Source organism: Rhinoderma darwinii, chromosome 3, assembly GCF_050947455.1.
Source record: "Rhinoderma darwinii isolate aRhiDar2 chromosome 3, aRhiDar2.hap1, whole genome shotgun sequence".
NCBI classification, from domain to species: domain Eukaryota; kingdom Metazoa; phylum Chordata; class Amphibia; order Anura; family Rhinodermatidae; genus Rhinoderma; species Rhinoderma darwinii.
In genome coordinates, this window is record NC_134689.1 from 397369362 (window position 1) to 397384992 (window position 15631).

Here is a 15631-nt window from a genome sequence, read left to right on the forward strand (position 1 = left end):
CTCATAGAGCTCTAGCTATTCAATTATGTTAATTCCAAGGCTACCAGGCCACACCCACAGCCGGAAAAGATCACGTGCTACGCTTCTCCCTTGCCCTGCACCATGTGACCTATCCCGCAGCCTTCCTCCATTTGCACACACCCTCATCCAACCATCAGACGACTAGTAGGAGGCCCCTGCGTGGTGCTATCTCATTGGCCAACTTCGCATCCAATCAAAAATAGCCATCTGGGTACCTTGAATGGCAGAATACGTTATCCAATGAAAAGCGGACACCGGTACTGGAGCAGCCAATACGGACGCTTCCGAAGGGAGGGAGCTCTGAGGGCATATAAGAGCAGCGTCCGGCGAGGTCCGGGTGCTCAGTGGTTCTTAGACGCGTCTAGTGACAGATCTTTCAGGGCATCAACATGGCCCGAATTTCCCTCCTCGTCCTCACGGTGCTGGCGGCTCTGTGTGCAGCTGACCCCGCTGTCTACTTTAATGAAGAGTTCGGTGACGGAGGTAAAACACTACATTGACTTTATACTAGAGCTGACTCATGGAACTACTATTCCCATCGTGCTCTGCCGTGTATCTGTATGGCAGGGAATTCTGGGGCTTGTAGTGCCTTTTCAATAGAAGTGTTATGGTTAATGACAGGGTGACGCACAGTACTGTGTCCCATGAGGCCGGGGGAGGGCATTGTGGGTAATTAGCAATGTGTAATTTACGGCCAATACTCATTTGCATTGTGTGCTCTTTAGGGATTTATCCAGAGCCTGACTGTCCATGCGCAGGTGGGCCCATGTCTGATCACTGTCACATAGATACCGGTTGTCAGACCTCCGATATACTTGGCCTATTGCTTGGTTGACAACTATTTTCCCATGGCTGATTCCAATTGAATGTTTGCATTTACTTTAAAGGTCAAATTTTAGTTGGGTGTTAGCTGTGATCTATATTCAAATCTATGAGCATAATCCCCTGTTCTGGGAGCTTCCATCTTTTATCTGCATGTTTTCCTGTTATCTGATCCCTATATATTACGGTACATATAGAATATATCCGATCTGCCTGCCTAGGCTATCCTTGTAGCTTGGCATGACTGGTCATGGTTGGCATCACATTGTAGTGAGTCTGGATGGTCTTGCTTTGCTGCTTTGTAGGGTGCTATAGATGTGACGTCTAAAATTCTGTCCATCCATACTATGGTAGATGTGCCCGTACTATCCTATATCCTATATAGCCCACGTATCCCCCTCTGCATCATGATGTGAGCCTAAAACTCTCAGAATATTCTTTCCCACCTAAGTATTTTTGGGGACCCCTGGATGTAGGTGCTCTTGGCTCCCTTGGTTTGTCTTGTCCGGGGTTGTCTCATCCTCGCGCTCCTTCCTTCCTGAGCCATGCAGATGTATGGAGTAGTATTGAATCTTCTGGAAGCAGGAGGGGGAGGGAGGGAGCTGCTGCTGCTCCACCCTCCTCCCCGCCTCGCTCCTGTAGTCATATGGAAAGAAAAAGCATTACCCGGCTAGGACGCGGACGTTTCTAATGCGTAAACCGGGGCGGCCGCTCACCGTGTAATTACTGTAATATGGGAGCAAATGGGCAGTGATGAGTGGGGGGGGGGGTGTGTGGAAGAAACCTTGGCTGGTATCAGAATGGGTGCGACACCCCCAGTTTGTATGTCACCAATCACAGGGGGTGGGCACTTCTTTCATATGTCTGACATGCTTACATGGCGCTCCCCCCTCCACTGTTGCAGAGTTGGGGTTGGTTGTGTATTAGGATGTTGCACCTCAACCGGTTTCTACTCTTTGGGTTAATTTAAAGGGGCAGTCCACATCAGATAACTTTCCAGAGGAAGTTTTACAGTGATGGTCTGTAGTCAGAATTATTCCTTCACTGCACTCATTAGTCAATGGGCGTACATGTAATAAATGCAGCGTGCCCGGTGATGCCCATAAGGCTTGGGCTATACGAAATGATAGCGGAGCTCCCAATGGTCTGCAATCTGAAGTTATTAAACTACAACTCCCAGCATTCCCTGCAGCCTGTGGTATTCGCATACCTAAGCCACAGTACCGTTTTATTGCATCACATGTCTGCATAGGTTTTGTGCCGCTCTCTAGGATCTAGTTATGATTGTTGTCGGCGTGGTTTATGAGCGCTTCTAATACCTCGTGTCTTTCAGATGGCTGGAAACAACGCTGGGTAGAGTCTAAGCACAAATCCGACTACGGCCAGTTCAAGATTAGTGCCGGGAAATTCTACGGAGATGCTGAAAAAGACCAAGGTGAGTGGTGACGCTGTAAAACGTCTATAGATTGATAATGGTGTGACACTACAACTCCCAGCATGCCTTGACAGCTGCAGGCTGTCATGGCATGCTGGGAGTTGTAGTTTCCCCCCTGGTTGGAGTGGTACAACTTGTGGCTTGGAGATTAAATTGGCCCCTGTGAAGCTCCACCTGTCCAATCAGATCACCTTCTCCTGGACCAATCAGAACCTGCCTTGTTCTACTACTTGCTGGATGTGGCTCGTCTTAATGTTACTTTGTGCTTGTTCTATTCAGGTCTGCAGACCAGTCAGGATGCCCGCTTCTATGCCCAGTCTGCCCGCTTCAACTCTTTCTCCAGTAAAGACAAAACGTTGGTAGTCCAGTTTACCGTCAAGCACGAGCAGAACATTGACTGTGGAGGTGGCTACGTGAAGCTCTTCCCTGGCACCCTGGACCAGACAGACATGCATGGAGACTCCAAGTATAACATCATGTTCGGTAGGTAACACACAGGGTGGGAGTATACCAGGCCCTGCCAGCAGGGGGAGCTGTTAATATCGGGCTGTTTTACAGTAGAAACATTGGTGGCATATCTAGGATGTTAAGGTCTTATCCTGAGGGGCACAGCTGTTTGTACCCCACCTTCTGTAAAGTGATGGTTTCTCCTAGAAATGTGCCAGTATTTGAATGGCCTTATTTTCCTCCTGAAAATTTTGTGAACGCCAATTTAATCAGCTGACAGTCCTACATGATTAAATCTTCCTTAGGCCTTATGCACACTAGTTTTTTGTCTGTGTACTATCCGCGATTTTCTGCAGAGCACACGGACCCATTCATTTCTATGGAGCCTTGTACACGACCATAGACTCATAAATCCATGTGGGGGCTGCGAATCCGGGCCGCAAAAACATGACGTTGGTTTACGGTCCAGATTTGCGACCTGACAAACTGGTGATATCCGTGAATACTGATGACGTACGGATGCACTGCAGAAGGTTTTTGCCGACAAAGGTACCGCAATGGGCATGTCCATTAGGCCTTAAAGGGGCACTCCAATTTTAGGTGTTTATTGCACTGACCTGCTCCCATCTCCGGGTCATGATGATGGCACCTTCATAGACACCTGGTGTCACTAAATCCTACAGCTCAGGGACAGGGCATGACTGACTATTTCCGCACGGCGATCCTATAGTGTTTTTGGTAACCCGTCATGATCTGCCCCCTCAGTCCTTACACTAGGCATAATCGTGTATCCCTTTTGACAGGGCTGTTCCTTTAATTCTTTCCCTTTTTGGGATCTATTTAGAATATCCAAATTGTCTTCCAGGTCCTGATATTTGTGGTCCTCCTACAAAGAAGGTGCACGTGATCTTCAACTACAAGGACAAGAACCTGCAGATCAACAAGGACATCCGCTGTAAGGTGAGATGACGTAGTCTCTACTTGTGGCCCTGTGGGCTGACATATGTAAATGTGTCTGGACCAGCACACCCATCATCCCTATCCCTAATTTTATGGTTGTCAACGGGCTTGACATGCCCACATTGACCGTCGAAGTGCCAACCTCTGGTTCTCTCCCCCAGGATGACGTCTACAGTCATCTGTACACATTGATCGTGCGTCCTGATAACTCCTACGAGGTGAAGATTGACAACAGCAAGGTGGAATCTGGCAGCTTGGAGGACGACTGGGACTTCCTTCCCCCCAAGAAGATCAAAGACCCCGAGGCCAAGAAGCCCGATGAGTGGGATGAGCGCCCAAAGATTGATGACCCAGAGGATACGAAACCAGAGGTGAGTGCATAGCGCCACCTATAGGAAGATCGCAGGTGCTATTCAGATTTCCTATGTCTGGACTCTGGTATAGAGTTTACTTCTTCTTTTCCAAACTTTATTGTAGGACTGGGAGAAACCAGAGCATGTTCCTGACCCAGACGCAGTGAAACCAGAAGATTGGGATGAGGAGATGGACGGAGAGTGGGAGCCGCCTGTTATCCAGAACCCGGAGTACAAGGTGAGCTGAAGGGTGACCATCGGCAAGTCACACACTTACACTGGGCATCTCCGGTATCATTCCTGGTGCATAACTGGCATGATCTGGAGTTCTAGTAAATGTTGACATGGGCATGTTGAATGATTGGCTTCCTATACTCACTGCCCAGAAGTTAATCCGCTCTGATCTTTGCAGGCCCTTGAACTTGTATTAAATGCCCTCATGACTAGTGCAACCCTACAGTCATCAGCTTGCGGAAAGTGGGCAACCTACACCCTCTCCGCCAAAAAGTGCTTAGAGGGTTTACTTGAAGGCACCTCTAGGCAGTCATTTCACTTTATAAAGCATGGCTTTGGCTGTGAACAGAGAAGAATAATTGAATGGTGCCTAGTGTTAGAATTAGGAGCTTGCAAGCTTGGCCAGAGCCATAAACAATAGTTGAATGTCACTATGAACGTGAGATATTTGACCTGACAGCCAGCGTTTGTTTTGGCACATGTTCCTACTAAAATATGATCCTTGTCTCAATAGGGAGAATGGAAACCCCGTCAGATCGATAACCCTGACTTCAAAGGAAAGTGGGTACACCCCGAGATCGATAACCCAGAATACACCCCAGATACAGACCTGTATGCCTACGATGACTTTGGTGTGCTCGGCTTTGATCTGTGGCAGGTAAGGACATAAATATGGCCGCCTCGCTTGACTGTTACCGAACCTCTTATCTCTTGATTCATTCGATCGGCTCTTGCAGGTGAAATCTGGAACCATCTTTGACGACATCTTGATTACGGACGACGAGAAATACGCAGAAGACTATGCCACCAAGACATGGGCTGTTAGAAAGGTAGGCTCTTCTAGTGTTAACGTGGCAATCGTGGCATGTTGCGCCATTTTGGTGCCATAGTGCGTTCATCTCAAGTCCACCCAATATATAGCTGCTAAAATGTTTTGAAATGCCAAACGGGCAGGGTGCTTCGTTTGTTATCCCCATGTTTTAGAACACCGACCTTGACCGCAGGTAGCCTACGTGGGATCAGCGTCTTAGAGGGGTTCAGTGGTGTCACTTTGACCTGATAATCAGACATGAGATTCAATACAATTGTTCCCCCCTCAATCCTCAGGATGCCGAGAAAAAGATGAAGGAACAGCAAGATGAGGAAGAACGCAAAAACCAGGAGGAAGAGGATAAGAAGAGGAAAGAGGAAGAGCCCCAAGCGGAAGCGGAGGATGACGACGACGATGAGGATGACGACGATGAGGAAGAAAAGGAGGAAGAGAAGGAAGAAGATGAAGATGAGGAAGAATCGCCTCAGAAAGATGAGCTTTAAAGATGGTTTCTTTCTGTCCTCCCTACCAGCGCTCCCCTACCCTGGGCGTCATGTCTTAGATAGGAGAGGGGGAATGGGATCGTTCTGTCTCTATGAGACTCTAAATTTATATATATTTTTTACAGTTTTTGTTTTAACCCCTTATTTGGACGACGGTCTGTCAATCTCCCCCCCCCCCCCTTCCCCCATCTCCTCTGACCCTCTCGTCTTCAGTTCTTTCACCACCTCCCATTGCCGTAAATCTGTGTCCCTACTGCAGTACTTGGTGGAAGCACTGACTTGTGGTCCATAGGAACCACAACCCCCTCTTTCCTTTTTTTTTTTTTTTTTAACCGTCTGACGGGCTTGTGAGGTGCAGAGACGTCACGTGCGCTCTGCCAAATTCTATGATCATTCCGTAACCCCCCTCCCCCGACCAGAGTCATTCATTGCAGTATCAAGATTATTCAGTGTTCTGCCCTATTTGCTGAATGCTTTATAGGGTTTTAAAGAATTTCAGGCTGAACCAGCACCCGGGAAGCCATTTTATGCCACTGTGATGCCAGTCTATTGACTCACACCTGTTGCACTGGTACCCAAGAAGAGGGACTGGTTTTGGTTTTGGCCACCAGAATAGCTCTGCCCACTAAGGTGACAGATTGGCTCTAATGTTCCTCCTCACCTGCTGCCATCAGTCTGACTGTTTAGGTAAATATCTTGCCCATCCTTGTCTGTATGCCAACACAGCTTGGCATTTGGGTTACCTTCGAATGCCAGTCTGGCCGTAGGGCTTGTACTCTAATCAGCAATGTCGAGTTCTGGCGTTTCGATCTAGACCTACCGCCGTGATATCTGACCACAAGTGTTTAAATTGACTTGCCAACACATGCCCCTCAGTGTCCTGTGGTGTGGTGAAATGGGCCTTGCAGTCCGTCGGAGAAGCCACCCTGCTTCAAGCTGTATGCTTCTAATTTATATTGACGCAGGGCTCTTCGCCAGAATGTATGAATGGGTTATGTTTTGGAATGTACAGATGTCAGGTAAAAATTTCTAATTAAATACATTGTGTCCAAACAGCGTTCTTGTGGTGGTTCTGGTTTTGTTTTAAATAAAGTTTTTTATAAATTCAAACTATGCATTTAAACGAATGAAGTGCAGCAGTTGTGGGCACTAAAACTCCATGGCTGGAGTTGCTACAGCTAACAGATCACAGCAGCCGTAATGTGAGATTACTCTGTTGCTGCTCTTGGCCAGTATTGCGCCCTCTGGTGGCTGATGTGCTAACTTTTAAAAACTTTGACACTGAAATTGTGTTTATAGAAGTGAATGTTTAAAGGGGTTGTCCAGAATTAGAAAAACAAGGCTGCTTTTTTCCAATAACCTGTCCATGGATCGTCTGGTATTGCAGCTCTGTGCAGACCTGCACTACCAGACACAATCCATCTACGGATTAGGAGCTATTTCTAAAAGAAGGCAGCCAGGTTTTCCAAATCCTGTATAACACGCTTCAATGTGGACAAGCTGCTTCACGCAGGTATGTCTCCAGGTAGTTGGACATCCAGAATCTAGATTTGGATTTACTCAGGCGCACCATGCCCCTCGCACCACTTTCAGGAGATCAGCCCCGGGCATTAACACTGACTTGTTGTAATCCTGAGGAATTGGTCCCAGATCCCCATGAGACTATTTAGTCCCGGATTTCAGTAGCGACAGTTGTGAGATCAGACAACGCTGCATATTGTTAAGCATGCTGGATACCATCCCCTACCGTCTTGTCCTCCTGTGCCTAGAAAGGGCCCCTGGTATGCGGGTGGGACATTTTGAAGCAGTGACTGAGATACTCAACAGTGGGGTCTGGGCTGTCATGCCCTCATCTGCAGTTCCTGCCACCCACCAGCATGGCACTGCTTCAGTTGCTTGTATTGGTAGAGAAATGGCATATCTGCGCTTCTACAATTCTCGGCCTGATGAAGAGCAGAAAGCAGTTTTCTGCTGTAGTAAAATAATTGCTTCTCTTGGACGAAAGAAATAAGATGTGCTGATATGGAAGAAAGGGGCTTTTGTCTGCAACTTCTCTTCAAGATGCTGGTTGGAGTGCTAGACCCTCAACAGCTATTACCACTGATGTAATATGTGGAGCAGGCGCCATCTCTGCCAACGTACTTCCTCCGCCTGTATCCTAGTACTGAGGGGCTAGTAGTGCTGTTAGCCATACTGGTACAGCCAGGTCCATATTCACATAAAAATGCTCCCCCCCACCAGCAAACCCATATGGTCCTGCCTTCAGTCCACATGTGACCCTTTCAACACCTCTGTGCTGCTGTGACTCACTGTAGGAAGTTCATATGGCTTGAATCCTTTGAACATCGCATCATACAGTTGGCATGAGATTGCATGGACAAAGTTGCCGTCTGTCAGCATTTTGTTCCCCCGAGTGATTTTTAGTGGTAATGGAGTGGTATTTCACTGTCACACGGGTAGGGTATTCTACGGTCATTAGGTGAAACTAACTTCATGTATAATTTTACTTATGCCCGTATCCAATTTGTATATTTCCCCCAACACACCCAGCGTTGCTAGTAACAGACGCAGAATCTTGCGTTACCACGTCGGGAAAGTCGTCCCGTTCTTCATATGGCGAATTATAAGCACGATTTTAAGAAATGCTAAAATTAACCCTTTAGGCTTGCTTCATACAAAGCGTTTTGCAGCCTATTTTGCAGTGTTTTTTAATGGTGTCGTTTTGCTTTGTCTACTGTGTGCAGCTAAATGTTATATTAACCCTTTCCCAACATATGATGTAACGGTGCCATGGCTTGGAAGGAGGAGTATGGAGCAGCCAGGACCAGAACGTACATTACAGCCATGTAATCATTGTGATGCTGTGGTTAATAGTGACTGTGGCATCTAACCTATTAAAGAGAGGGGGCGATGTGATCCTAATATGGCAATGGTTTCCTGTGGGCCTAATGATGGCCTTTAAGGTCTGCCATTCTGTATGTCTATTAAGCACTGCCAGAGGCATTACTGATAGGAGTCAGGTACCATACAATGAAATACATATAGTTTGCTTGTAGGTGTGTGTGTGTGTGTGTGTATATATATATATTTATATATATATTATATATTATATATATATACATACATATGTAGTCCTTCTCCATGAACTAGAATATCATCAAAAAGTTTAATTTATCTCAGTAATTCAGTTCAAAAAGTGTCTTGTATATTCTATAGATTCATTACACACAGAGTGATCTATTTCCAGCATTTTTTTCTTTTATTGTTGATGATTACGGTAACAGTTAATGAAAACCCAAAATGTAGTCCCTCAGAAAATTAGAATATTATATAATCCCAATTTAAGAAATGATTATTTTTTCTTTTTTCCATATTCAAAGTTTTTATTAAGTTTCAAAACAGACAAAAAGCAAAACACAGAGGACGTACATTCTTCCTTAGGGCAGTTGACTACGCTAGTAATTCAGTCGAAAAAACGGAAACCATTAGCAATGTTTCTGTCACCGTTGATATCAATGGTGATGCAAACGGGAGCTAAGGTTTCCGCTTGACTTTCCGTTGAGGGGTTCCACGACGGAAACCTCGGACGGAATCTCTGAACAGAAAGCCAATGCTGATGTGAACCGGCCCTAAGAAGAAGGAAACCACAATAGGGGCAGAACCCCAACGGGTAGGTGAGAATTACATCCTTTTACAAGTTACAAGGCATAAAACACCACCTAAAAGGGAAGGAAAACAAGAGGGAGATAAAACAAGGGTGGAAAAGGGTACCTGGTGGGTGGGCTTCGTGGTGAGCCTGGACTCCAGAACCAGAATATTATAATGAAGAAAGAAAAAAAATCAAGAGCAGCAATTCACATGGCATTAATATATGAAAATGGGTGAATCTCCCTATCGGCATGTCGGCTACCCCTAAAGGGAAACTACGTGTCACGTCACCAGGTTAAGGTATGTAGGTGACGAGAGGAACGTGATCCAAGGGGACCAGGTGGATATGTATCGTACGGAGGCAGTTAGAAATTGTGCCAACAAGTTTTCCATTCTCTAAATTAAAGCAATTTCTTGGAACCACTCGTCAAGAGTCGGAGGATCTGTTGATTTCCATTCACGTGGGATGACTGTTGGCAGCCTGAAGGAGATGCCTAATTAGGGAGCGTTTATATGTGGAGAACGGCATAGAGAACATACATAGTAGTGTCACCTCAGGAGAGTCTGGGATTAAGACTCCAGTGACCTCTGTTATAGTTTGAATTACTGCTTTCCAAAAAGTCCGTAAGGAGGGACAACTCCACCAAATATGAGACATAGACCCACCTGCGGCGCCAGAGCGACAGCAGTTATCTGGCACAGAGGGATACTATTTATGTAGAAAAGTAGGGACTCTATACCACCTAGATATAATTTTATAACTAGTTTCTTGTGGTGGTAATTATTGTGAGCATTGGGAAAGGAGCAGTTTGTATAATATAGGGACGGTGTGTGTGGGAGGGACACACAAGCGCTCAAAATCCGATGCAGTGCGGTGAAGATGTGCTTGGCGTTTTATCGTATTATAGAAATGTTTCAATTGGTGATATACATAAAGGCTACGTGCAGGAGGAGGGTCAGAAGAAAAAATTGTGGTTCGTGGATGTAAGCCCTAATGCACACGGCCGTGCCTGTAATCATGGCCCGACACCCGCGGGCCGTATTTCTGTGCCATGCTCCCATACAAGTATGGGAGCACAGCCCGCAAAAAACGAAAAGTAGGACATGCTCCATATTTCCCGGCACGGACGCCCTTTCGTAGCGATAAGGAAAGGTGTTCGCGGCTAATAGAACCGAGTGGGTCCGTAATAGCGGACCGTGTTGCGGTCCGCAATTACAGAGCTTTTTTACGGTTGTGTGCATGGGGCCTAAGGAAGAGTCAGAAAGAACATGGGGTTACGGGATGATCTACCGAGGAAGGAGAGGCGAGCCTGGCAGGGCCGGGAAGGCCGGTTTCTCCGTAATGGGAGTTAGGGGACCCAGCAGATCTATCAAAGAGCCCCCCCCCCCCCCCGTCCCTGATGAGCGTAAAGCCAGGAGGGTTTAAGACACAACGAAAGAGACTTGTGTTGGGTTATTTTTGGGGGAGGTCCATGTCCACGGAAGGGTGGACAATACGCGTGTGCTTAGTTGTTGAGCTAGGCGAACCCAAATCTTGTATTGGTTGTTATGGAAAAAGTCAAGGACACGTGTGTGGGTAGCTGCAAGGTAGTAAAGACGACAATCCGGCAGACCAACCCCACCTGCATCCTTGGGTCGAGCAAGAATCTCCCTACTTATCCGAGGATGGCCTGAGCGCCAGATGAAGGATCCAAGGCATTTTTGGATGCGCAGCCAAAAGGAGGATGGAATGGAGATCGTCTGCAGGAGGTACAATAGTCCGGGGAGAAGTGTCATTTTTATAATATTTATATGGCCGAACCATGAGAAGTCTTTATTGTTCCAGGACGCGAGATCTGTACGAAATTTAGATAATAGGGGGACAAAATAATTCGTGAACAGTAGGGAAAGGTCAGTAGTTATTCTAATTCCGAGATAAGTTACGGGCCATGAGAAGGGGAAGTTTATTTTAAGAAGATATACTGTGGAGGGCGGAAGAGACACATTTAGGGCTTCCGATTTAGAGAGATTGATCTTAAAATTGGATCAGGCACCAAAACGGGACAGCTCGGACATCAGCGAAGGGAGGGATATGTGCCGATCTGTGAGGTAAACCAATAAATCATTCGCAAATGCAGAGCATTTATATTCCACTCTGCCAATGCGAATGCCCTTAATATCCGGACTGTTCTGAATGGAGGCCATAAGATGCTCCGCATATAATAGTGGAGACAGGGGGCAGTCTTGTCTGGTACCATTATTAATAGTGAAGGGAGCCATTGATTTTCAGTTGTGCAGAGGGGGATTGGTAAAGGGCTAAGATTTTATTGATAAGGGATGGACCTAGCCCTATGTGTTGAAGGGTAGTGCGGAGTGTGGGCCATGAGATTCTATCAAAAGCCTTCTCGGCATCTAGAGATAAAATCATGAGAGGAATATGCCGAGTTTGGTCATGGTGAATAATATCCAAGGTTTTGAGCGTGTTATCGCGTGCCTCCCGGCCAGGCATGAACCCCACTTGATCTAAACGTACTAGGTCAGGTAAGTGCCTGTTTAGTCTATTGGCTAGTAATTTGGCGCAGACTTTAAGGTCTACGTTAAGTAAAGAGATATGTCAATAACTGGAGCAGAGTTGGGCATCCCTGCCTGGCTTGGGGAGGACAACAACATGTGCTAAGGTGGAACTAGATGGAAATGTGGTGTCAGGTGTAATAGAATTAAATGATAACAGCATAAGGGGCGCTAGATGATCAACTAATATTTTATAGAACTTGGCGGTATAGCCGTCCGGTCCAGGACTCTTTCCCCCATGGGAGATCAGCCATGACTGCAAGAAGTTCTGAAATAGTAAAGTCCTCTTCGAGGTCATCAGAGGCCTCCCTGGATAGACAAGTAAATGGGAACGGGAAAGAGTCCCAAACTTCAGACGGTGGGCGGGCAGGAGGCCCAAGGTTGTAGAGGTCAGAATAATAGATGTGAAAGCACTCCGCTATTTCGGGTGTACTGTGAATTATAGGGTCAGAACGGGATTTAACTCATGGTATATGCGATTGTGCAATCTGGCTTTTCAGGGCTCTGGCTAGCATTTGTCCGCTTTTGTTCCCAAATTCGTAGAATTTACTATGACAGATCTGTAAGGTACGTTTATGTGCCGAGTTCAGAAGACATCTAGCGTCATGACAGGCATTCTGCAGTTCCCGCAGTATTGGGATAGTAAGCACATGTATATGCTATACCGGAGCGTCCAGTAGAATTATCCACGGTCGGATCCAGAGTAAGGTTAAAGTTTCCACACAATACCATAGTACCCGGCACTACATGTAAAGCAGTGTCAATGAGTTTAAGAAGAAAGGGAACTTGGCCTTGGTTGGGGGCAGTATACCGTGCTTCTGGGTCTGCTAAGAAGTTTATAACTTGAGTTAGGGACTTGTGAAGCGCTATGGCAACTCCACAGGTTCTGGAATGTGGTATATTATTAAGGTGCCACTGTGTGTAAAATGTTAAAATGTATGTTTGATAGTGGGGGCATGGCCCTCCTTGAAGTGTGTCTCTTGAAAACAGGCAATGTGTACCTTCCGTTTATGAAGGTGATGTAGAACTTGTGCCCGCTTTTCTGGGGTATTCAGCCCCTTCGCATTGAAAGAGGCTATAGTGATGTCAGCCATGAAGATAGAGAAAACTGTTCGCTGAGGCCTTCCGGTAGAAAGAACAGGAGTCCAAGGTCACCACGGATGGAAGGGGAAAGGGTAGGGATCTAGGTATAGAAAATTCAAATACAGTAACAAAAAAGGCAGTGCAGAAAACCTGCCGTGTAGACTAAACACAAAAGTGTTAGGGACCAAAAGGCATCTAGGATGCCTGCAAGAGGTCCAGTACCTATGGGGGGGGGGGGAGTACATAATTACAGCATCAGAATCAAGCTCAGTACATATTTACAGCATCAGAACTAAGCTCAGTAGATATATACAGCATCATAACAAAGCCCAGTACATATATACAACAACAGAACCAACTTCAGTACATAAATACAGCACTAGAACAAAGCTCAGTACATAAATACAGTACCAGAAGCAACCTCAGTACATAAATACAGCTCTAGAACCAAGCTCAGTGCATATATACAGCACCAGAACAAAGCTCAGTACATATATACAGCTCCAGAACAAAGCTCAGTACATATATACAACACCAGTACCAACTTCAGTACATAAATACAGCACTAGAACCGAGCTCAATACATATATACAGCACCAGAACAAAGCTCAGTACATAAATACAGCTCTAGAACCAAGCTCAGTGCATATATACAGCACCAAAACAAAGCTCAGTACATATATATACAATACCAGAACCAAGCTCAGTACATATATACAATACCAGAACCAAGCTCAGTACATATATACAGCACCAGAACAAAGCTCAGTATATAAATTCAACACCAGAACAAAGCTCAATACATAAATACAACACCAGACCCAAGTTCAGTACATAAATACAGCCCCATAACCAAGCTCAGTACATATATACAACACCAGAACAAAGCTCAGTACATATATACAGCACCAGTACAAACACAGCTCAATTTAGTGCAACCCCTGCCGTATAGGTTTGTACGGCGTAAAACTACAGCTCCCAGCATGACCTGAACAATGGTGAGGATATGCTGGGAGATGCTGTTTCACAAAAAAAAAATCATACCACCCATCATCTCACTGCAGATCATACAGTGACTACATTACTGATTAGAAGCAGAATAAACATTTACATTAAGTGACTCACCGCTGACGTCTCAGATTCTAGTTCTTTTTCTCTTTTCCTCTCCATCTGGTCCAGACCTCTACGATGACTTCTCCTGGCCACAACCCATTTCTGCAGTTTTCCGCTCAGATGTCTTCAGCTTCTCAGTTTTAAAACATTTCTGCACCTATAAATGAAGATAAAATTCTCAACACCTTTATATATAATAGCGCCATACACTGCACCTCTAATTATAATAGCCCCATGCACTGTGTCCCTGATTATAATAGTACCATACACTGTCAAACACACCCCATGCCCCCATAGCCCCCTGTAGATAGTGACCCCCATAGAGCCTCTGTGGATAGTGCCATACATAGAAGCCCCTGTAGATAGTGCCCCACATACATCCCCCTGTAGATAGTGCCCACATATGGACTCTAGAGCTGCAAGATAATAGTGCTAACCACTGAGCTACCGTGCTGACCTACATATAGCTCCCCCTATAGATAGTGCTCCACGTGTAGCCCACCTCTGTAGATAGTGCATCACATATATCACCCCCTCTATATAGTGTCCCACATATAGCTCACCCCTGTAGACAGTGTCCTACATATAGCCCCCCTGTAGATAGTGCCCCACAGGTAACCCACCCCTGTATATAGTGTCCCACATATAGCCCATCCCTGTAGACAATGTCCTATATAAAGCCCCCCTGTAGATAGTGCCCCACACGTAACCCACCCCTGTATATAGTGCCCCACATATAGCCCACCCCTGTAGCTAGTGCCCTACAAATAGCTCCCCCTATAGATAGTGCTTCACGTATAGTCCACCCCTGTATATAGTGTCCCACATATAGCCCACCCCTGTAGTTAGTGCCCTAGATATAGCTCCCCCTCTATATAGTGCTCCACATCCCCACATACAGACCCCCCCTGTAGATAGAGCCTCCCCTGTAGATAATGCCACTCACGGTTTTATTAGAAAAAAACCCAAAACTTTACATACTCATATGATCCCGTTCCCGCGCCGTCCGGTCGAAATGCAGACCTACCCTCTCCTGAGCAAGTCTGCTGGGGCTGAACGACGCAAGCGGCGTGATGACATCATCGCTCCGCTAGTATTACCATGAGGGCAATCTTGGCAAGTGCCTGAGGCTGGAAGGGGGCCCAGTTCGCCCCAGTTCTCCCGTACCGGTTGTTAAAATCACAGCCAGTTCAGAGAAACGGGGTGAAGCGGGACCTCTCACCCAATTGTATGATTACTGTTGCGCTGGCGAAACGAGAACTATCAGTTCCCACCTCGCCATTCGGCGCTTTAACAATGACGCGGTCGGCGTGATGACATCATCATGCCGACTGCGCCGTTACCCCTGGATGATGCTGCCTGGTTACTGACCAGTGTATTGTCGCTGTGGGCAGCGTTGGGGGCTATATCTACAGGGGGCACTATCTGCACTGGGCAAAATCTACAGGGGGCATTGTGACTGGCATTCTCTACAGAGGGAATTGTGACTGGCGCTATATAAATTGGGCAGTGTGACTGTCACTAGCTACAGAGGGCATTGTGACTGGCATTATCTACAGAGGGCATTGTGACTGGCGCGCATTATCTACAGAGGGCATTGTGACTGCCGCTATCTACAGGGGGCAGTGTGACTGGCATTATCTACAAATAG

At 46.3% G+C, this 15631-nt stretch overlaps 1 protein-coding gene across 1 annotated transcript; it reads left to right on the plus strand.

The window, feature by feature from the left end:
- The first annotated feature begins 350 nt into the window (after window positions 1-350).
- On the plus strand, window positions 351-6642 carry CALR (calreticulin). Its single transcript, XM_075859030.1, has 9 exons — window positions 351-504; window positions 2177-2278; window positions 2558-2761; window positions 3591-3685; window positions 3847-4056; window positions 4163-4276; window positions 4787-4930; window positions 5010-5102; window positions 5380-6642. Exons 1-9 carry the CDS (start codon window positions 411-413, stop codon window positions 5584-5586), a joined length of 1263 nt encoding a protein of 420 aa, XP_075715145.1. The 5' UTR covers window positions 351-410; the 3' UTR covers window positions 5587-6642.
- Window positions 6643-15631: the final 8989 nt, after the last annotated feature.